At 39.5% G+C, this 21473-nt stretch overlaps 1 protein-coding gene and 1 long non-coding RNA gene across 3 annotated transcripts; one reads left to right on the top strand and one right to left on the bottom strand.

The window, feature by feature from the left end:
• Positions 1-2490: 2490 nt before the first annotated feature.
• Positions 2491-15465, bottom strand: LOC308378707 (myosin-7-like). Of its 2 annotated transcripts, XM_080855675.1 has the most exons (38): positions 15437-15465; positions 14833-15042; positions 14287-14430; positions 14023-14179; positions 13870-13897; positions 13672-13777; positions 13489-13581; positions 13314-13377; positions 13128-13226; positions 12936-13039; positions 12541-12679; positions 12162-12280; positions 11896-12045; positions 11639-11809; positions 11089-11398; positions 10713-10789; positions 10350-10555; positions 10145-10268; positions 9908-10044; positions 8447-8702; positions 8075-8317; positions 7816-7992; positions 7580-7725; positions 7351-7441; positions 6883-7272; positions 6658-6784; positions 6448-6566; positions 5890-6086; positions 5606-5789; positions 5349-5514; positions 5131-5255; positions 4719-5027; positions 4325-4528; positions 3942-4238; positions 3744-3848; positions 3542-3637; positions 3324-3458; positions 2491-2617 (listed from the first exon to the last, which is right to left on the bottom strand). In XM_080855675.1, exons 2-38 carry the CDS (start codon positions 15031-15033, stop codon positions 2597-2599), a joined length of 5817 nt encoding a protein of 1938 aa, XP_080711801.1. In that variant the 5' UTR covers positions 15034-15042; positions 15437-15465; the 3' UTR covers positions 2491-2596. The 2 variants fall into 2 exon arrangements, with proteins under 2 accessions (XP_080711801.1, XP_080711800.1); XM_080855674.1 differs by having other exon boundaries at positions 13489-13777.
• On the top strand, positions 3515-20617 carry LOC308378717. The gene is made up of 3 exons (XR_013968975.1): positions 3515-3651; positions 10362-10513; positions 19098-20617. It is a non-coding gene; the product is annotated as an uncharacterized lncRNA (long non-coding RNA).
• Positions 20618-21473: the final 856 nt, after the last annotated feature.

Genomic DNA, 21473 nt, shown 5'->3' with positions numbered 1-21473 from the left:
GTGTAAGAGGATACAGCACCATGTCATCCTAGCCCCTGAGAAATTGCTTATATAGTGTAGTGTAGCATGTTTTTCATGTCACTGGTCATTTAGTTGTTGGTACATTTATGTGTTTTGTTCTATCAGGAGTCTTTAAATGTGTTATGTGTGAAGTGGGTACGTGCTTGAATGAACCATGGATTGAATGACTGATCTGGGAAGGCATTTTCACTTTCAAGTCTTTCCAAGTTGACAGCTATTGCTAGCTCTCCTATATCCTTTTATTTGTACGAGATTCTTGCCATGCTTTTGTTCTTGTTTTACTTTAAGAGATTATGGTAATGTAAACTGTCTTCTAACAACGCTTAGTGGTGAGGTTGTAACATGATACTTTGCCAACCTTCCACAGTGTATTATTACAAATCTTGTTTTGTAGGTTAATCTATATCTTAATCTTAATCTTTGTATTTTTAATTAGGTTACCACTTTTGGATGATATGGATCATTTGTGCTGTAGTTGCTGAACAAAGAGCTTTTTTAATATTAAAGTACTATTGGTCTTTTTGTTACATTTCAGCAAACTATAGTTATGTGGCAAACAAATGTTTTGTTGTTGTTATATTTTTCAAATGAATATACAGTGCCTACCTCTGTTTGATTGCAAAAAAAAATATTTAAACGTTGGTTAGATGTCAGTAGAAGTGTGAGCTGTGAATTGTGAATGGGTGTGTGCCATTGTGCTACTCAGGCAGATACATATGCCTAGCCTGGATACCAGCCTGAACTCCGCCCACAACATTTTTGGTCTGGGAGATTCAGTCTGGAGTCGAGCTAGTTGGGAGGGATTCAAGCCCACCGAAAAGTGATCTGACCAATAAAATTGTAAGGGCGGGCTTTATACGTTGATGGACAGATATAGATAGAATAGCCTATACATCGGACAAAGATGGCGCCGTCTCGGGAGCTTAGTGGGACATATTTTATATGATTTAAGCTATCTACATGACTTTTTTATATGTCTACATTGACTCGGTTAGTTGTGTATACTCAAAACGAGTGTTGCCAAAGATTGTAGGTCTTAACTGAACCACTCTAGACCATTATTGATCGGTTATGCTAACGCGTAGACAAAAAAAAACATTGAAACAAATGGTAGCTTCTAGCCTTGAGTGCTAATTAAGTAACGTGAGCAGGCATATCTCAACAGATATTGACAGCGCATTCATTTTGAAAGAGGAACAGAGAAACGCGATCAAGGCATTTGTCGATTGAAACAATGTTTTTGCCGTCCTTCCTACGGGATCAGGTAAAAGTTTAATCTATCAGATGGTAATAATACTACGTTGCTCTGATTGGTTCTAGGTATCCAATTCAGCAAAGAGGAATTTTCTTTCCGGTTCGTTGAAACACGCCCCATAATCACAGCCCAATGGTTCGGTCTCAGACTCATATTCTGACTAGAATTATGAGTATGACATCGTCAGGCTAACATATGCCCATAGTTTAGCAGTAGTCTATTATTCAGTAAAATGTTATGTCTGTAGTCAGACAATAATAAAACATTTTGGGCATTTATGGTCGTTTATTTTATCACATGATTATCTGTATTAGATGTGTATTCTGTAGAACATAGTCTTTATACATTTATACTTTTCCAACTCTTCACAGCCTTTGAAGCACCCACCCTCCTGTACTGAAGCCTTGCCAAACTCCTCCCCTATAGCTCCAGGTCTGTGCTTAACTGTGAGAGCTGAGATTTTTAAATCTATCCTCTGTTTAAACATCTAAGTGAAGCACTCTTTTCACTAAATTATTTTGAGCTTTGTTGTTATTTTTTCACCGTAGGGGGATGTTCGCGTGATAAAGACAGAGGATGAATTCTATTTAAAATGTTCAGGTGAACTAATAGACATCTCTATTGTCTTCTGTCTTCCCTTTTTCTGTATCTCCTGTAGTACTAGTAGAGATGCATTGTTGTACAGTAAAAGGTCATTCATTCAGTAAATACATTATGGACTCAGTGTTTTACATAGTTAAGTGTTTCTCAACCTCTAGCATTACATTTCTGGATATGTAAGGAAGTGAGGTCCTTCAGTTCCAGGTTTTACAGTAGGCTACTCAGTTTTAAGGTCATCTTTTGTGCACCCGATTCTGTCAATGTGACCAAAGAATACTAAAGGTTATGTTGAAAGTTACAATTCCTCTGTGATTGTCAAAGGTTATTGGCAGTTAGTTAGCCCAGCCTCTCCAACTTCTCATCCTTGCCCTACCAACAATACATTTCCACACTGATATGCTGACTGACCTTCATCAAAATCCTGAAAATGTTCCTGGCCACAGTTCTATTATTAGCAACATGAACATAAAGAAATGAACAAATGAACAAAAATTAGCTTCTGCTCATTATCGACTTGTTTTTGTAGTTAATTGATTGAGCAAAAATGAATTATTTGATTTTATTAATGACTCATCAAGTGCTAGTATTCAGTAAAAATATAACAACCAGAGTGATAGTTTTGACACGCATTTTATTAAATGCCCTGTAACTCAGCACAGCTAACAGGAAAACTAACTGACTGTCAGGCACATGCTCTTAGGAAAGGTCCAAGACAGAGCTTCACTCTTCATCATGACCTTTCTGCAAAGGAAATATGAAAAAGAAAAGATATGATTTGCATGTATAATCAGTTTTGATCAAACAAGTAATTTACTGTTCAATAAATATGTATCTTGATCAGGTTGAACAGGTTATCAAGGTGAGTTGCAGCGCACTAATTTTGGTTGTGATTGGCTGAAAAAATGTTATTAGCAAGAACATAGATCTGTAATTTTTCTTTACAGATAATAGGCTATGCCTCAGGTTAGATCTCTATCATCAGATAGGCTTATTTAAGTAGTCCTGTTTATAATGAGACTTTAACGTCCTATAGATAATGAGACTTCAGAACTGATTTTACAGTTTATATAGAAATAAATCTCTGTGGCACATGATTTGACAGTGGATGAGCTGGTGTCATAAATACCTAATTTGGGTTTTGTAGACTTTGAAGGCTTTACTTTGTTTACATGCTGACGGCCATGATCACTGGACATTTACAGGCAAACTCAAAAAAGACGGACTCTGTTTCCGGATCATTAGCATTTTTTCTAAACACTGCATTTTGTATGCTGTGCTACTGATGTGAACCGATATAATAGCTGTGCACACAGCACAGGTTTATTGTTCTAATCTGGAGTGAATTGCTTGGCTATTCTAGTGTTTACCATAGACCCAAGTGCTTAGTAATGGATTTTTTTCAATGAAATACATTGATAGTGGATTTTATATAAGTGTGTGAATTTACCTTGCCACCTGCATCACGGCTCTTGGCTCTCATCTTGTTGACCTGAGACTCAGCAATATCAGCTCTCTCCTCAGCCTCATCCAGCTCATGCTGCATCTTGCGGAACTTGCCCAAGTTAGTGTTGGCCTGTTCCTCCTGAAAAACAAAATTAGTCAAAGAATTAGGTAAAAGACCCTGTATGTCTGAATGAAATTAGTGGGGCATTTTGGGAAACTTACAGCCTCCTCTGATGTTCTCTTGTAGGACTTGACCTTCATCTGCAGTTTGTCCACTAGATCCTGGAGACGGAGCAGATTCTTCTTGTCTTCTTCAGTCTGTAGATGAAGAGGTTAGTACACATTGTATTTCTGTTTATCTATGTGATGTGAGGGAGAGACACACCAAGACATTTTTCCAGACATTTTATGAAATTAAACTTACCTGGTAGGTGAGCTCCTTGATGCGTCTCTCATATTTACGGATCCCCTTGACAGAATCACTGGCCTTCCGTTGTTCAATCTCAACCTCATTTTCAAGTTCCCTCACCTATGTAGACACATGAACCAAATGTCAAAACTATATTTTGAAAATATATCCTATACAAGGCTTGGACTCAAATCAGTCAAATACAGCACTCACCCTGGACTCTAGCTTCTGGATCTGTTTCTTGCCACCCTTCATGGCAATTTGCTCAGCTTCATCCAGACGGTGCTGCAGGTCCTTGATGGTCTGCTCCATGTTCTTCTTCATGCGCTCCAAGTGAGAACTGGTGTCCTGCTCCTTTTTCAGCTCCTCTGCCATCATGGCAGCATCAGTGATGGCCTTCTTGGCTTTTTCCTCAGCATTCCTGCACTCCTGCACAGCCTCCTCCACTTCAGTCTGCAGCTGGGCTGTATCAGCCTCTAGCTTCTTCTTCGAGTTCAGCAGGCTGGTGTTCTATGTGGGAAGAGTGTTCATGATGGTCTGTGTCGCATTATGAATAAGTAAAAAAAATACAAAATAAAACATGTTAAGGATTTTACCTGAGAGTGCAGCAGCTGCACCCTCTCGCTGACATCCAGCAACTCTTGTTCAGCCAGTTTCCGGCCTCTCTCAGTCTGCTCCACCAGGGACCTCAGCTCATCCAGTTCAGCCTGCATCAGATTGTTGCGTCTCTCCACAATGGCAGTGTTCTCTTTGAGATCATCGTTAGCACGGAGAGCTTCATCCAGATGAAGCTGAGAGTCCTATGATGAATACATTTTAGAAATCGTAAATGCACATGGACATATTGGGATCTACAGTAATGACTGAAGTTATATACTGCTTTTTAACCTTCAGATGCCCGTGGAGACCCTTTCAAAAATTGTATTATTCATATGGAGTAGACTAAAAGATCTATCCATTCACAACTTTATAATTGTATCGTTGTTTTACCTTCAGATGCCCGTGAAGTGCCCTGAGCTGCTTCTGGGCCTCAGCTGCCTGCCTATTGGCCTGGCTGAGCTGGATCTCCATCTCATTGAGGTCTCCCTCCATCTTCTTCTTCAGCCTGAGAGCCTCATTCCTGCTGCGAGTCTCAGACTCCAGGGAGCTCTGCAGGGTATCCACCAATCTCTGTTGATTCCTCTTGGCCTGCTCCATCTCCTCATCCTTCTCAGCAAGTTTACGTTCAATGTCAGCTTTGACCTGGTTGAACTCCAGCTGAGCTCTCAGGATCTTACCCTCTTCATGTTCAAGGGAGGCCTGTTGAAATATATAAGCACATTATTATATACACATAGAACATTCCTTACACACATAGAAACAGTCCCAGTCTAACTGACCATTTTTTTTATTTTGAACATACCTCTGCTTCCTCTAAAGCAGTTTGAATGTCTGCCTTTTCTTGCTCAAGTAGCTTTCTGACCTTTTCAAGTTCATGAATGCTCTTGCCAGACTCACCAAGTTGCTCAGTGAGATCAGATATTTCCTCTATGGGGTAAACAAAACTGTGTTCACATACAAAAATATGTTCAAATACATCACTGTTCATGCACATGGCCGTGATTTAATGTCTTTACAGACCTTGAAGGTTTTTGTTCTCCCTCTTCATGGTCTCCAGGTGATCCAAAGCCTCCTCATAAGAGTTCTTGAGTTTGAAGAGCTCAGTGCTGAGAGATCTGGCCTCTTTCTGGGAGCCTTCCAGCTCAGTCTGAGACTCCTCAAACTTCTGCTTCCACTCTGCTAGGACCTGATCAAATTGAAATATGAAACATGATTTTTTTTCCCCCTGCGATATTACATGAAGTGTCGAAAGTGAATTCCTCGTAAGGAGAAATAACCTTGTCAAAGTTTCTTTGCTTCTTGTCCAGGGCAGCAGCAGCCGCATTGGATCTCTCCACATCAACCATGAGATCTTCAATCTCATTCTGCAGTCTATGCTTAGTTTTCTCCAGGGAGGAGCATTTAGCATTAACAGCCTCCACAGCTTCCTCTGCATCTTGCAGACGCTGAGCCAGCTTTTTCCTGAGTAAGAATAAATTGAAAGTGTGCATTATGATTGTACAAGCCATGTTTAGTCGTTGATTTTTAACTGTTCATACAGCATCAGGTCAAAGGGCCTTACTTGGCATCTTCCAGCTCCTCAGTCTTCTGGATGGCATCAGTCTCGTACTTGGTTCTCCACTGAGCCACCTCAGAGTTGGCCTTGGAGAGACTGCGCTGCAGCTCAGCCTTGGCCTCCTGCTCCTCCTCAAACTGCTCCCTTAGGAGGTCACCATCATGGCGAGCAGACTGCACTGCATGGGCTAGTGCATTCTTAGCCTGAAAAAAAATATATTATAGAAGTAGCCAATTATAGTCAATTATTTCAAGAGTAGAAATGAATACGTTAATATTAACCTTACATTATGCTTTTTTTAACATTTAATAGTATGTAGGGTAACATTTTACATTTACATTTAGTCATTTAGCAGACGCTTTTATCCAACGCGACTTACAAGGTATACACATTTTACATTTACACTGATGGCACACTGCACATCAGGAGCAATTAGGAGTTCAGTGTCTTGCTCAAGGACACTTCAACAGGGAATCGAACTAGCAACCTTATGATTACTAAACGACTGTACCACTGTCGCCCCTTTCGGGTTAGCGTATGTAGGACAAAAATAAATCTAAACACCTTGACTTCTTCCTCCAGTTGTCTTTTAAGGTCTTCAATCTGTTGGGTGAAAGATTGCTTGCTTCTAGTTAACTGAGAGACAAGAGAAACCTTCTCCTCTAGTTGTCGTGAAAACTCCCCTGTTTGATTAAGACATGATAGTTAGTCATGATAGATTGTCATGACAGTGTTAATGTTTAAACATGTTATGTTAGTGTCACTGTTATGTACCATTTTCAGTTTGTAGCTTAGCTTTCTGCATAGAAAAATCATTGATGCTGCGCTGGGCTTCCTCATACTTGGTCTTGTATTCACTCATGTGATCCTCCAAGGTCCTGCACATTTTCTCCAAGTTTCCCTGAAAAGATAAAATTATTCATGAAAAAAGAAGAATCAAAAGGTATCTGGACTCTTGATACGTAAACAGTTTTGTTCATTAAAGTTTACATACTTTACCTTAGCTTTGGCAACCTGCTCCATGTTGGAGACAACATCATCCAGCTCCAGACGGAGTTCACTCTTCTCCTTCTCAAGCTTTTGTTTCACTCTCTGAAGGTTGTCAATCTGCTCGCCAAGGTCAGCTACACTGTCTGCCTGCTTCTTCCTCAGTGTGGCAGAGGTGGCCTCATGCTGCAGAGTGGATTCTTCAAGATCTCTGCGCAGCTTTTGGAGCTCAGCTTCCCTCTTCTTGTTCATATCAATCTGGACAGCAGTGGCACCTCCAGCCTCCTCCAGCCTCTCACTGATCTCCTCCAGCTCTCTGGCCAGGTCTGCCCGCTGCTTCTCCACTTTGGCCCTGGCAGCTCTCTCAGCCTCCAGCTCCTCTTCCAGCTCCTCAATTCGGGCCTTTTGTCAAGAAAACATGAACTCAGATGAAATTTCTTATGGTACTCTTAGTTTTTCAACTAAATGTTTCCTCTGTACCTGAAGTTCCTTCAGTTTCTTTTGGAGCTGTGTTGCCATAGCTTGCTCATCTTCAATCTTGCTGGTAAACTGGCTCATTTCAAAGTCTTTCCTGTTGTAAAAAAAAATATTTCATCGTCTTTAGACTGAACATAATAGTTTGCTTATTGGAATTTGTATTGGGACGATGAAAATTGGGAGAGAAAAAAAAAAAAAAAAAGGCTTTTGTCTTGTGATCCAGAAAACATACTTTTTCAGCCTTTCCTCTAGCTGCTGCTTATCATTTTCCAAATCCATCACACTCTCCTGTGTCAACTTTAAGTCACCCTCAAGCTTCCTTTTACATCTCTCAAGATCCATCCTTATCTTCTTTTCCTGTTCCAGGGAGCCCTCAAGCTGAAAAACAGTGGGAAAGGAATTGTTTTTCATTTTCAGACACCAGCGAAATACACAAATAATTGAATAAGGTGATAACTGGACACACACATCATCAACTTGCTGCTCCAGCTTGGCTTTGGCCTTAGTCAGAGTGTTGACTTTGTCCTCCTCACTCTGAAGGTCATCCAGCGTTTGCTGATGAGCCTCCTGTAGAGCTTTCTTCTCCTTGGTCAGCTTGGCAATGATTTCATCAAGGGCTGACATCTCCTCAACCAGGTTTTTAACCTAAATGAAAAAAAGAGATGAAAACATTTTAGCATAAAAAGTTCCCTTGCCATCACCTTGCACCTATTTCACATGCACTAACCTTATTCTCAGTGGCATGTTTCTCTTTCTCCACTTTAGCCAGTGTTAGCTCCAGATCATCAATGTCCTTCTTGAGCTCAGAGCACTCATCCTCCAACTTCCTCTTCTTAGCAGTCAGCTCTGCATTCATCTCTTCCTCATCTTCCAGTCTCTCAGTCAGCTCTTTGCTTTTGGCCTCAAGCTGGATCTTGCTCTTGATCAGACCCTCACAACGTTCCTCAGCATCACAAAGATTATCTTGTTCCTGTGAAGAGTAATTTATTGCTGTAGGTGAAAATGGCCATGGCAACTTAATACTGATTTAACAAATATTTCCTACGTCTGTATGTCAAAATAATCTTTGTTATAAACACTGAAAATAAGCTTTGCTCACACTCTGAACTGAAAGTTGCAGGTCATTCTTCTCTTGGAGAACAGAAACCATTTTCTCCTCCAGCTCTTTTCTACGAGTCTCAGATTTAGCATAGGCCTCCTTCAGTTTCAGGAATTCTTCCTTCATGTTGGCCATCTCTTTCTCAGACTCAGCTGATTTCAACAGAGGCTTGATCTTGAAGTACAACCTCATCCAGGGCCAATTCTTGACACCCATGAATGCACGGACATTCCACTGAATCACAAGCAGTGAATCCCTTAAAAATTGGAAGGCAAAGAAGGTCATTGTGTGTGAAACAAACAGGAGATTGCAGAAGAATAGGGTTGAGTTATTATGTGGCCACTTTCCCATCTGAGCTCAGGAAGAAATGTGATAGGCATGTTTTAGTGATTACAGTGACTCCTATGTAAGGTTTAACACATTCACGTTCACATTCAACTTTACCATCGGCTCCACCTTTGTACCCATACAGTATACTGTATTTATAATAGTGTTTGATTATGACTTGACTTGAGCTTTAGCAATTTTCAGATCTCTGTTCACATGATTCACATTATTTCTTTTTGCTGTCAGATATTTTGTACAATAAGACTGGAAGGAAAGGCCATTTAGCAAAAAAAAAGGTCAAATTCTCCCAAAAAAACAGAAAAGGGCTCTACTGCATTGTAAAGAAATGTGTTGGAAGATGATAATAGTGCTTCCTTGCTGTGTGACAGGCCAAAGGGAGTTGATCTTAAATCTTATATATTGCAAATATTTTCTCCAAATTAAATCCCCAAATCACACAATGATAATGAAAGAGGTACAACAATTACATTTGACAAAGCATTTGATCGTATAGCTGAGAGTACTCCTAAGTCACACTAAAAGTGACAGTTCTCTCCAAAATTCGTATTCCTAAATCTGGCTGACGTCAACTCTCATGCATGAGCTAGCTTTCAATGACCTTAGTGATTGACTGATGAGTGACAGGTCTATGCCTGTGAGTAGGCATGCGCTTCAGGGCATATTGCAAAGAAAGATTAATTCATAAATAATGACAGGCTATGGGAAAAGGTAATAACTGAATACGCTACCCAACCCAGTATCTTCTAGGAGTTGGTCTTAGTGAGTCAGGAGTCCTCTTGACTGCTTCTTAGTTCCCCCAGGGTTAGGTGCTACTATCAGTGCTAAGGGGCATTGTGAAGTACTCTCAGTCAGAAAAAGTTGAGACTGACATGGCCATTAATATTTGGAAATTCTCCTATACCGACAAGTTAGGAGCTTCTTTTAGCTTCAAAGTGCTTTGTGAATACGGAACCATGCCATTCTATGGAAATTTCCATGGGTTTGCCCTTTTAACACACTGTATGGTGTCAGCTAACTTAATGATACAGTGTGTTCCTTGATCATTTATCTCTCTCCCCCCCCCTCCCCCCCAAAAAAAAATTACCTTCCCATTTAATTAATAAACCAATATACCTGCGTTCAACAATCTTCTGGAATTCATTTCTTGCCAGAAGACCGCGAGATCTTGATTGGATACCAGTCATGATGAGAGCGAGACGGTCGTCTCTCATCTCCTCAAGGGTACCCAGGAGACCGGCTTTGAAGAACACCTTAAAATCAACAGTTTGGGCGTTTAGAGTTTCATTAAGCTTAACAAAACATGCTCATTTAATATTGGGGTGTGTCTTAGAACATTATATACTGAAGCACCTTAGTGTGTCCAAATCTGTACTGCTCATGGTCAATATCTAGAGATCCCAGCAGTTTCTCTGCTCCTTTCTTGCTGTCAATGAACTGTCCCTCAGGGATAGCAGCAGGATTCAGGATACGGTATCTGAAAAATAGTGAAATACTCTGTTTGATATTCCCTCTTAGTGTTATCATATAGTCAGGACAAACAATTAACAGATTGTACCTCTGTTTGAAGTCTGGATACTGGATCCTGTTGGGGAAGCCCTTTCTGCAGATCCTGATGCCTTCCAGCACACCGTTACAGCGCAGCTGGTGCATGACCAAAGGATTCTCCATGGCCCCAGGAGTCTTGGTCTCATTGGGGATGATGCAGCGCACAAAGTGTGGGTGAGTCGACCTCAAGTTGGTCATCAGCTTGTTCAGGTTCTCCTGTTGTAAGATATTATGTATGTGCTTTACGAGTCATAAGCAGTATGAGTGTCATTTTCAGGGGATTAGAGCTATGATACTAAACGGTCATCACTGACCCTGTGTACAATGCGGAATAAACAGAAACATCATACTTGAACTACTAAGTCATACTAACCCTATGGAGAGCGGAAACAGTCTGGAAGGAAGAACCTTTCTTCTTCTTACCAGCTTCCTTGCTTTTTGCACCACCCTCTGCAACATAAGTATACATTTCCGTGAATGTAAAAAATATAGAAAATCCTAATTGAATACAGACTCCAGCTTGGGGTTGAGGTTTGATTAGATTCCTGATGACACTTATTTATGTGTGGACTGAAATTATTTCAATTCTGGATAATGCAAACCCTTGGGTATACTCCAGTTTTTAACTTTGCCAAGGTTCTTTCTTTTTTTGTATTTGGCAGTTGTGTTCTTGATTTGATAGTCCTCAGTCCTGACATCTACATCCAAATAATAAAAGTCTTGTTGTTTGTAATGGATAAATATCCTACCAGAATCAGTCCCAGCATATCCAGCGAAAAGGGCTCCCAGCAGCTTCATTGATGACTTTTGATACAGTCCCACAACTGTCTCATTGAGGGGATCCTTGTTTTTTGTCAGCCAGTTGCAAATGTTATAATCCACAGTTCCAGCATAGTGAACCAGGGAGAAATGGGACTCTGGTTTCCCTTTGATAACCCTGGGTTTTTGGAAGTTGTTTGATTTCCCCAAGTGGTTGTCATAAAGCTTGGCTTTAAATGTAGCATCACTGGCCTTTGGGAACATGCACTCCTCTTCAAGGATGGACATGATCCCCATGGGCTGTAGATTAAACAGACATAAGACATATCAGATCATTGTGGGTTTGTTTTTCTCTGAATAAATCTAGGTCTGAAATCACATTCATGCTCCATAGTAGCACATTGTAAGTTAGTTTTTAAACAAAATTGTTTTGTAACTACACAAGGGAAGAAACTGGAACCAGATAAAAACAATTGGTTAAAAATGACATTTTCACAATAATAGCAATTATACATTGCAAACAGACATACAATTACACACCTTTTCGATGAGGTCAATGCAGGCCTGCAAGTCCATGCCGAAGTCAATGAATGTCCACTCAATGCCCTCCTTCTTGTACTCCTCTTGCTCCAGCACAAACATGTGGTGGTTGAAGAACTGCTGCAGCTTCTCATTAGTGAAGTTGATGCATAGTTGCTCAAAGGTATTTAACTATAAAAGAGAAAGATGTGTTGTTGGCCTTTAATAGCATCAGGTTTCTTTTTTAGCTAGATGTTTGTTTTGACTTACAAACTCACATCAAAGATCTCAAATCCAGCAATATCCAGCACACCAATGAAGTACTGGCGAGCTTGTCTAGTGTCCAATTGGCTGTTGATTCTCACTACCATCCAGTTGAACATCTTCTCATATATTGACTTGGACAGGGCTCCAATGGCATAGTACACCTTCGAAGTAAGGGGTTAATAATGAAAATGTACCTAATACATATATCTAATATACTTATGCTTAATACTTAATTGAAAAAAGGTCAAAAATCTGACAAAACTAGCATCTCTCCTACCTGTTGAACACTCTGTCCCTTGGTGACCCACTCATTTCCTACTTTGACTCTTGGATTACATAAGGCCTTGATGACTTCAGCAGAGTTCAAGTTCATCAGATAAGAAGCCTTGTCTATATCTATTAAGAAACACATACTATATGCAGTTATATTACATTTATGCATTGATACATTTTATGAATACAATTTTTTGACTACTTCTTTTTAGGGGGAGCTATGGATCTAAACCTTCAATAGGAGTAGTTATATCATGATGTTTAGTAGCTCAAAAACAATCTTTGTCAGAACCTTGGTTATTATTAAGTTTGGTCAGGTTAAATTGACTGTCAAGATACAGTGGTGCTTTTCATCATAATGAAGCAGTGTTTGGATAACATACCCTCAGTGCCATCAGCCTCTGCCTGCTCCTCTCTCTGCTTCTGCTTGAACTTCAAGTTGCCATAGTGCATGATGGCACCAGTCAGCTTGTAAATGCTACTCTTCTCTTCTGCAGTGAAGCCCAGCACATCAAAAGCTTCCTGTAGCGGAAATAATAGAGTAAGTCCTGAAATTATACTCACTAGCTGTGTATATAATATGTAACCCAACATCACACAGCGTCTTGGGGTATCTGGAAAAGTATTATTATTATTATTAGCATAGTAATACTTCAAAAGGACAGGGACATTGCAGGGCTCCTACAGATGAAAACAGATCAGAACCAACTAGAAAAATTATTCAATGTGTTTCTATCCAGCAGAAGACTAACTTAAAGACAACAGCAGCTTTACTCACATCAGTAGCTACCAGCTCATCACCATCATCAATGGATGCTACTGTGGTCTGTCCTTGGGAGATGAAAGCATAGTCGTAGGGGTTGGTTGTGATGAGCAGCATCTCTAAAATGGAAGAATATGGTTCTCATCAGTTTCTTCCTCAGTAAGTGACATGTGATGTCATGTTATGTTAAAGTTTGAGGATTCTAACCCGGCAGTTCTGGTTTCCTCATAGAGAGGATCTGGTAGAAGATGTGATAATCTCTCTCAGCCTTTAGCTGGAAAGTTATCCGAGACTTCTCCAGGAGATCTGCCAAATGATGAGGAAATAAATGTTTTTCAGCATTTCAGGAATAATAGATTTTGATTTGACGTAATTTAACTGAAGTTCACTTACATGTCTCAATGTCAGCAGAGGCCAGTTTGCCACTTGCAGCAAAGTGGATTCTGATGAATTTACCCTGACAAAAACATGGAAATAATGTGTTTAGCATTCATAATGCATAGTTGTGCATTGCTAGGATGTATTACCATTTCTTGAGAGACGTTTGTCAATCCAAAGTTATACTTACAAATCTAGAGGAGTTGTCATTTCTGATGGTCTTTGCATTACCAAAGGCCTCCAGAGCAGGGTTACACTGGATGATTTGATCTTCCAGGGATCCCTGAAGAGAAACACCTATCAGTGTCACTGACATTATGATAATGGGAAATTTGCATTTAAAACAGAAGAGGCACTGTCTCACTTCAACTACCTTTTTGTCATTCGGATCCTTCTTGCCTCCACCTACAGCAGCAATGCTGGCAAAGTACTGAATGACTCTCTTGGTGTTCACAGTCTTCCCCGCACCAGATTCTCCACTTAAAGGCAAGGTAAACTTAAGTTTTTATGCTATTATTTTGTACCAGCACTTTAGTCAGAAATAGAAACAGCATTACTATAGTGTACTTACGTGATCAGGCAGGACTGATTCTCCCTGTCTAAACAAACAAAACATACAAATTCATTTAATTTTCCTGTGTTTTTTCATATCTTTTTTAGTGTTTTTGAACTGATGTTTGCATACAACACTAAGATTTGATTTGAATATATAAAGACCTTTTACCTGACAGCATGTATTGGTAGGCATTGTCAGAGATGGAGAAGATGTGAGGAGGAGCTTCAGTCCTCTTCTTGCCTCTGTAAGCAACAACAACTTCCTGGTTGTACACTGGCAGCCACTTGTAGGGATTGACAGTGACACAGAACAACCCAGAGTAGGTCTGTTCAAAGAGACATAAGATTAATAAAGGGTTTTTGTACATTTCTGACATAATCTGAGAACCTTAGACACCTACAAATAAAATGAATTATTATAACTAGAACTCACGTAGATCATCCAGGCTGAATAACGCTCTTTGAGGTTAAACAGCACAGCAGGCTCGTGCAGGAAGGTGAACATCGCCATGTCCTCAATTTTATCGAACTTTGGCGGGTTCTGGGGGTGGACGTCTACATCTTTCACAGTGACAGTCTTAGAGAAGGAGTAAAAATGTAATACTTAGTTTTTTGTTTTGCTTTTTGTTGCGAGGACATTATTCATCAGAAGTCAAAAGTCTTGTGTTTTTCAAGCTTCTGTGAACATATGGAAATCTACATATAAGGATAAATATAGATGTATTTTTTAGTCTTTAGGTCTACAAATGACAATGTATGTGTCTTAATAATCTATGTATACTCAAACCCCATGTGCCATAATACAACTGTCCTTTCCATCTCTGTATGGCAATTTGTACTAACAGTCTAAAATCTTTGTTCAAATGAAATGTCAGAATATGGATTATGATCTTTAACCTACAAAAGCTTGAAAATTTGAAGAGTCTGACTGTGAGATAGCAAAACACTTGAAATAATACGGTAAAACGGATTTGTCTACCTTCCCAAACTCAGTATCAACGGTGACTTTGTCCCCGTCTCTGCTGGTGATCATACCCTTCACATATTCAACTTCAGGATCCGCCACAAAGCATGCCTTCTTAATGTCAAAGGAGCGAGTCTGGGCCTCCAGACGCTCCATATCTGATTTTCTCAGAAACGAAGCTGCTGGCCCAAACTCTGCCATCAGCGCGTCTCCCATGGTTTAGTCCTTGATTATATTAATTAGATAGATTGAATAGATTAGATTGTCAGAATATAAAAATCACATCATAGACAAGCAAGCACAGCTATTTTAAATAAGTAAATATGACTGACCACAACTAATCATTAGTCAGATACTGTAGTTCATTGTTAAATGGCATAATTCAAGACTTAAGTAATGATGGAGATAGAACAAGCCCAGTTAGTCAGATCAACCACAGCAAGACACAGAGTATATCCATACATTACTAATTATGTAGTTAAATGTACTTTAGAATCACAGTGACATTACACATCCAGTATAGAAACTGAGCTCAGGGTTAAAGTAAGCTGAATGTTATGCTGAGTATACTGTATTACGAGTGCAGTATAGACACAAGTTTTAAAACCAAATACAGTACCTTTGATGTTCACTCTCCTAATGATGACTAAAATGAAAAAGAAAATAAATAGATTACCTACCAAGCCCTAAAATGTTATTGTTAATTCTTAGCATTTGAATGATACAAGAATCACAATTAACTGTTAGCTCTTAAAGTTTTAGGTAAATTATCATTTGATTAATCTGGTTTCGCCTGTTGTCCTACCTTTGGATAATGGGATGATAACCTGGAGTGTGTGCAGCCACAACTCCCTGTTATATATACAACATGCACCCCTCTTATAAGGGCTGTGGCAGAAATAGACAGCTGTTGCACCCCAGTTAGGTTTGAATGGAAAGGTGGGGGCACTTGAGTCATTCAGTACTGTTAAAGGTAAAGTAAATGATTGTTTTTGCCAAGAAATAAACTGCTTCTGGACCTATACAATAATGATGATTTAGAGGGAGCAATGAAAAGGTCATGTATTGTAAAATTTCTTCGTATTCTGTACCTCTTTAGTATTTGTGTGACAGGTTTTCATGCATTTCTTTAGAGTTTTCAGTGTCTGTTTGTTGAGGGTGATGGGGAACAACATCACTGGGAAAGGAGATCCATAATTATTGTGTCAACTCTCCAATCCATAAAAGGAAAAAGATACACAGAGCTGTCCTTACTTATCCAGTTGCAGATTGATTATATGTAGCACCTGGGATGAAACACTAGAACTCTTCTTTAGAAATAATAGTAGGTGTACACCAAGCTATCAGATTTTTGATGCTGAGAATGTAAATGCATTCAAAAACAGTGATGTTTTTGTGTCTTTGTAAAGCATCTTTACCCTAAAAGATGGACATAATAAGTCTGCCAGTTATTTATATGGCATAATGCTCCATATGAAATTATTCAGGTGTTGTTGATGAGTGTTCTTGTGACACGGGTGCTAAAATGTGTGGCCTATAACAAAGCCTAGCTGGTGTCTGTGTGACTCCAGCGAAGGCTAAATTCATAATTGATTCCTTAGTCGTCTCACTTAAGCAGAAAGTAAGCACTGTGAAATTCCTGCCGAGTGCCTGTCTGTCAAGAAAAGCATGTAGCACCTCTTCCATTAATGTTGCCTCAGTGTTTAAGGGAGACGTCTAAAGGTTAAGGTCATGTGCTAACGGCATCAGTTACTGACAGCTTGAAGAACCCCTCAAGGGTCAGTAGTTGACAAGAGTGTGAAGCCCATTTAAATTTGTGAAATGGTCATGTATGATGTACGGCCATTCTAAGATGCTGGGGTGTTAATAACCATCAGTCTGTGAGAACAGCTGAGGAGCCTCCATAAGTTGACAGATAATTGTTTGAGTGCAAGTGATAATTTGCTTGGGACAGCTGAAAATTGTGTAGGCTACTTACTCTAACCACATTAAGGCTGTTAACTGTCACTAAATAACAGGGAGATCAGATGCGTTTACTTCGGGGAGCATGCACAGACACCTGTATATGAAGCTGGCTGTATATATCATTGAAAGCTGGGTCTCTGAGGTGGATATTGGATATGCATATGTACACATATAAAGTAAAATTCAAAAGTTCATACATAGACACATTCATAGTTCTACATGCCTAACTATCAGTAAAAGACGAAACAGAATGTTACAATGTTAGTGAGACCTATACCAGCAGGTGGCAGTATTTTACCTTGACTTGCATACAGGCATAGATTAAAGTTACTGTTGAAAGCGAACCAAGGAATGGCCAAGGTCAGTCAGCTGCCAGCTGGTAATCACTCTTCACATTGTCCCATTCTGGCAGTGCAGTATTGTTAATCCACCTTCAGACAAAGGATAAAGATAGCCCTGTGAAATATCTGATGGCTGCCTTCCTTTGACTGAGAATGACAGCTTGAATAGTTCACTGAACTTGTTGACTTCTTTGGTCCAAAGGTCACCATTTGGCCAGTTGCTGTTTGCTCTTACATTTTGAAGAGTAATACAGTAGTGAAAGTAGCATAAATGTGACCTGGTTAAGTATAGACAGCTAAATAAACAGGTTGAGGGGAACAACAAGGTCCAAGTACCATTGATGAGTGCCAAGACATCTTTCATTTACATCCTCACACGTAGTACTTTAGTTTGACCTACAAATGACCTATGTAGGTACAAGTGTTAGTTAGAGTATAATCCAGAGGAAATGGCTGGATGTTGTATTGACCAACACACTGTTAAGCCTGATGTATGCCATGATTAGGATTTAAACCTTTTGAACTTTTGATTTCAAAGAGTTTGGAAACCTTGGTCACTTGATTCATTTGAAGGAATTTGTAAATTGCTTAGAGGAAACTGTCATAACATTTTAATGGAAGTTGCAGGATCAGAATCAAATCCAGATATTCTTGATTCATTTAAATTGTCTTTAATTACAAAGTAATTGCCATCATCATATTATGGTGAACATGATTATAAATCTGAAAATGACCCCAATGACCTTCATTATAGATACATATAATTGGGGATTGTAGACATCTCAGGTTGCTTGTGTGGAGAAACCTGACTCTTAGCTAAGTCTTGTTTGCGCTGCATTGTTTCATTGCCATTGTCCTTGAGAACAAAGATAACCTGTGAAATTCCTGCTGAGTGAGGAAAACAGCTTACGAGGAGCTCTGATGTTCTAAGTGATGATGCTTATGTAAAGGTCATCTCATCTCAGCTGTTCAGTTGAGACTCCTCCCGCAATAGCAATACAGTATTAACCTCCTCCTTTGCCTTAGACAACTTGCAGTCATTGCCGTGCCCACAGCTATCTATATGTATAACCCTTGCATTATAGTTTTGTTAAGTCTGAAGATAAGAGCTTTTTGGATATTAAAGTAGGTAAGCACCCCTTGGTCTTTTTGTTAAATTTCCGTCAGTTTTAGTCATTTATTGCGTAACTGTCAATCACATGTTTTGTTGTTGTCATGAATTTTGTGATGAATTGTGAATGGGTGTGTGTCATTGTGCCACTCAGGCTCTGATGGTAATTTTGGAGACTTGATCTCCCCAAGATGCTACTTTTTATTTTACCCTTGGGGATTTTTTTGACTCTCTTCCCATCCTCCTCACCTAAACACTCTTCAGTTACATTATGTTCATAAGAGTGAGTGTCTAATACCCCTCTTTACCAGGGGTGCCAGTAATTGAGGACGGGTCTGTATATATAATATAGGCCTAGAATAAATGCCATTTTCAAAAAGAAAATGTGTTTGATTGACACAATCAGTATGGACATCATATGCAATTTCAATCAATTGCAATTGCACTTCATTCTACTGAACTACAGGTACAGGTGCCAAAGATAAGCTCTTTACCACAGCGCACAAGTCTTTCAGAAAGGCCCACGGTAGAGCTTCACTCTTCATCATTCCCTTTCTCGGGGAAAGAAATTGAGGGAGAATAAGGAAAATTATTTAGATTGGAGAAGTATTTAAAATGACTGATTTGCTGCATTTGCAAAGCTTTTCTGTTTATGGATTAGTTTAGGAATTTAACATGACCTCAAATGCTGCAGATAAGGACAATCACTCTTGGTTTGTATACTTTTAAAATAACGTTTACAGCATTTTTTAAATGGTTTCTTGCTCAGCTGTCCCTTAATAAACAGTAGGCTATAACTAACCCTTACCCTAGCTGGATCTCCATCTCATTGAGGTCTCCCTCCCTCTTCTCTTCTTCTTCAGCCTCAAAGCCTCATTCCTGCTGCGAGTCTCAGACTCCAGGGAGCTCTGCAGGCTATCCAACAATCTCTGCTGGTTCCTCTTGGCCTGCTCCTTCTCCTCATCCTTCTCTGTAAGTTTGTGCTTAATGTCAGCTTTGACCTGGTTGAACTCCAGCTGAGCTCTCAGGATCTTACTCTCCTCATGCTCTAGACTAGGGTACCCTGTTGACATTTTTCAGAGTTCAGAGACACAGTTCAGAGATTCATATTTAAAAATACCTCTGCTTCCTCTAAAGATTTGAATCTCTACCCTTTCTTGCTCAAGTAGCTTTCTGACTATTTCAAGTTCATGAAGGCTCTTTCCAGTCTCACCAAATTGCTCAGTGAGATCAGATATTTCCTCTATAAACAATAATATTTTAGGAATATTTTAGTTATATTATTGATAATAAAATAAAAAACATACAAACATTGAGGATTTAAGTTTTTTCTCTTCATGGTCTCAAGGAGATCCAGAGATTCCTCATAGGTGTTCTCGAGTTTGAAGAGCTCAGTGCCAAGAGATCTGGCCTCTTTCTGGGAGCTCTCCAGCTCAGTCTGAGACTCCTCATACTTCTGCTTCCACTCTGCTAAGACCTGATCAAATTGAAATATGGAACAGGATTTTCCCCTGGGATATTACATGAAGAGACGGAAGTTAAATGCCTGTTAGGATAAATGGGTTTGTTACCTTGTCAAAGTTTCTTTGCTTCTTGTCCAGGGCAACAGCAGCAGCATTGGATCTCTCCACATCTACCATGGGATCTTCAAAAAAAAAAATCAGACCATTAGCAACTTGACCAAGTTCAGCTAGCTGCAGCCTGAGTTGGATGAGGCTGAGGAGAGAGCTCATATTGCTGAGTCTCAGGTCAATAAGATGAGGGCCAAGAGCCAGATGGCAAGGTGAGACAACTTCCCTATATTTACCAGAAATGTTTAAATTCGCCTTACAACCAACAATCCTACATGATTTAGTGCAGCTGAATCTCCAAGACAAAGCCCAAACACAGGAGGGTGTGGTTGGAACTGTGGTTATGCCATGGATCATGCCAAGAGAGATTCCACCAAAAAACCTGTTGGAGGGGAGGGCTGCTGGGATGAGGTCCACATCTGCACCGGCATCTCAACATGCCTCAGGGAACAAGGGATTGGCCAGGTGACACATGAATGAGGTATGGATCCATTACAACTGCAATGACCAGGTCAAGGCAGTGAAATAACTGGCATTGAAATAAAAGCAGTTTTCAAAACATGTTGTAATCCTTTTCAATAGGTGAGCTTCGTCGTTCATTATTTTATCTGAGGTACTGTATAAAATACCTCATACAACTTGATGAAGCTCTTATTTACTTTGATATATTTCCTATACTATCACTTTTTTCTTATGCTTATATTGGCGTATATGCTTGAGCCACTAAAAATCAAGGCATTGTTGAATTTGTGTTTGTAATGCTAAAGGAAACTACTGGTCTTGTACAAGCAGTTTGTAGTCTCAAACTGAAAACCACCCTCATTTACATTGAAACAGTGCACATGAGAAACATTGACCTACTACAATTAAGGTGCCATGGCATTTTGTAAACATGAATGCTTGAATGCAATAATAAAATACGTTGTTTAAAATGTATGTCTTTTGAATTTATTTTGGCAACATATGGAGTCACAAACATGTAGTTTGAAAAGTACACCTTAGAAAAAAGGGTGTGAAAGGCTGTTAAAACGCATTGAAGTCTTAGAGATGCTGTATTTTGTCTGTATCTTTTTGTCTTTGTAAGGCTAAAATGGAAGCATATACAGTAATCTGCAAGTCACAGCTATCTGTCAGAAGGCCATCTGTACTAAAGCAAGACCAAGGTCACTCACCAAATGGAAATGCCTATTGAAATACGTAGACACATGATGCATAAAATAAAGGCTCACGATGGCAGGAGTAGCACAATAAAAAAGTTATTTCATTACTGCAGTACCTTTGAGATAGTGTTGACAACTGTGACAAGTGCGAAGTTAGCCAAAGCTGCTAAGTGGTGCGAACAGCAGAGGAATTAAAAGTGACGATAAATCATTTAGATAGACTTGGATTGGCAACCCTCCAGTTACATACATGTCTTGCTTAGACAGCTTATGGTGTTGCCAGTTCCTCAAGCTGAAGCTCCTAAAACTCTCTTTTGACAAAAGATATAAAATAATTGAAAATAAAATAAACAGACACCTGCGTCATTGGTGTGTATGCACTTTTGTGTTCTTTGTATGAGTTCATGTGGTCGCTTGTTTAGATATCACTGTGCTTTGCGGCACTCATTTCATTGGTCTTTTATGCTTTTTTTTTTTTTTTTTATTAAACACAAAAAAACAAAGCATA

The sequence above is a fragment of the Sprattus sprattus genome (assembly GCF_963457725.1).
Source record: "Sprattus sprattus genome assembly, chromosome: 17".
Taxonomy (NCBI): Eukaryota; Metazoa; Chordata; class Actinopteri; order Clupeiformes; family Clupeidae; genus Sprattus; species Sprattus sprattus.
This window is presented reverse-complemented; position numbering and strand designations above follow the sequence as displayed.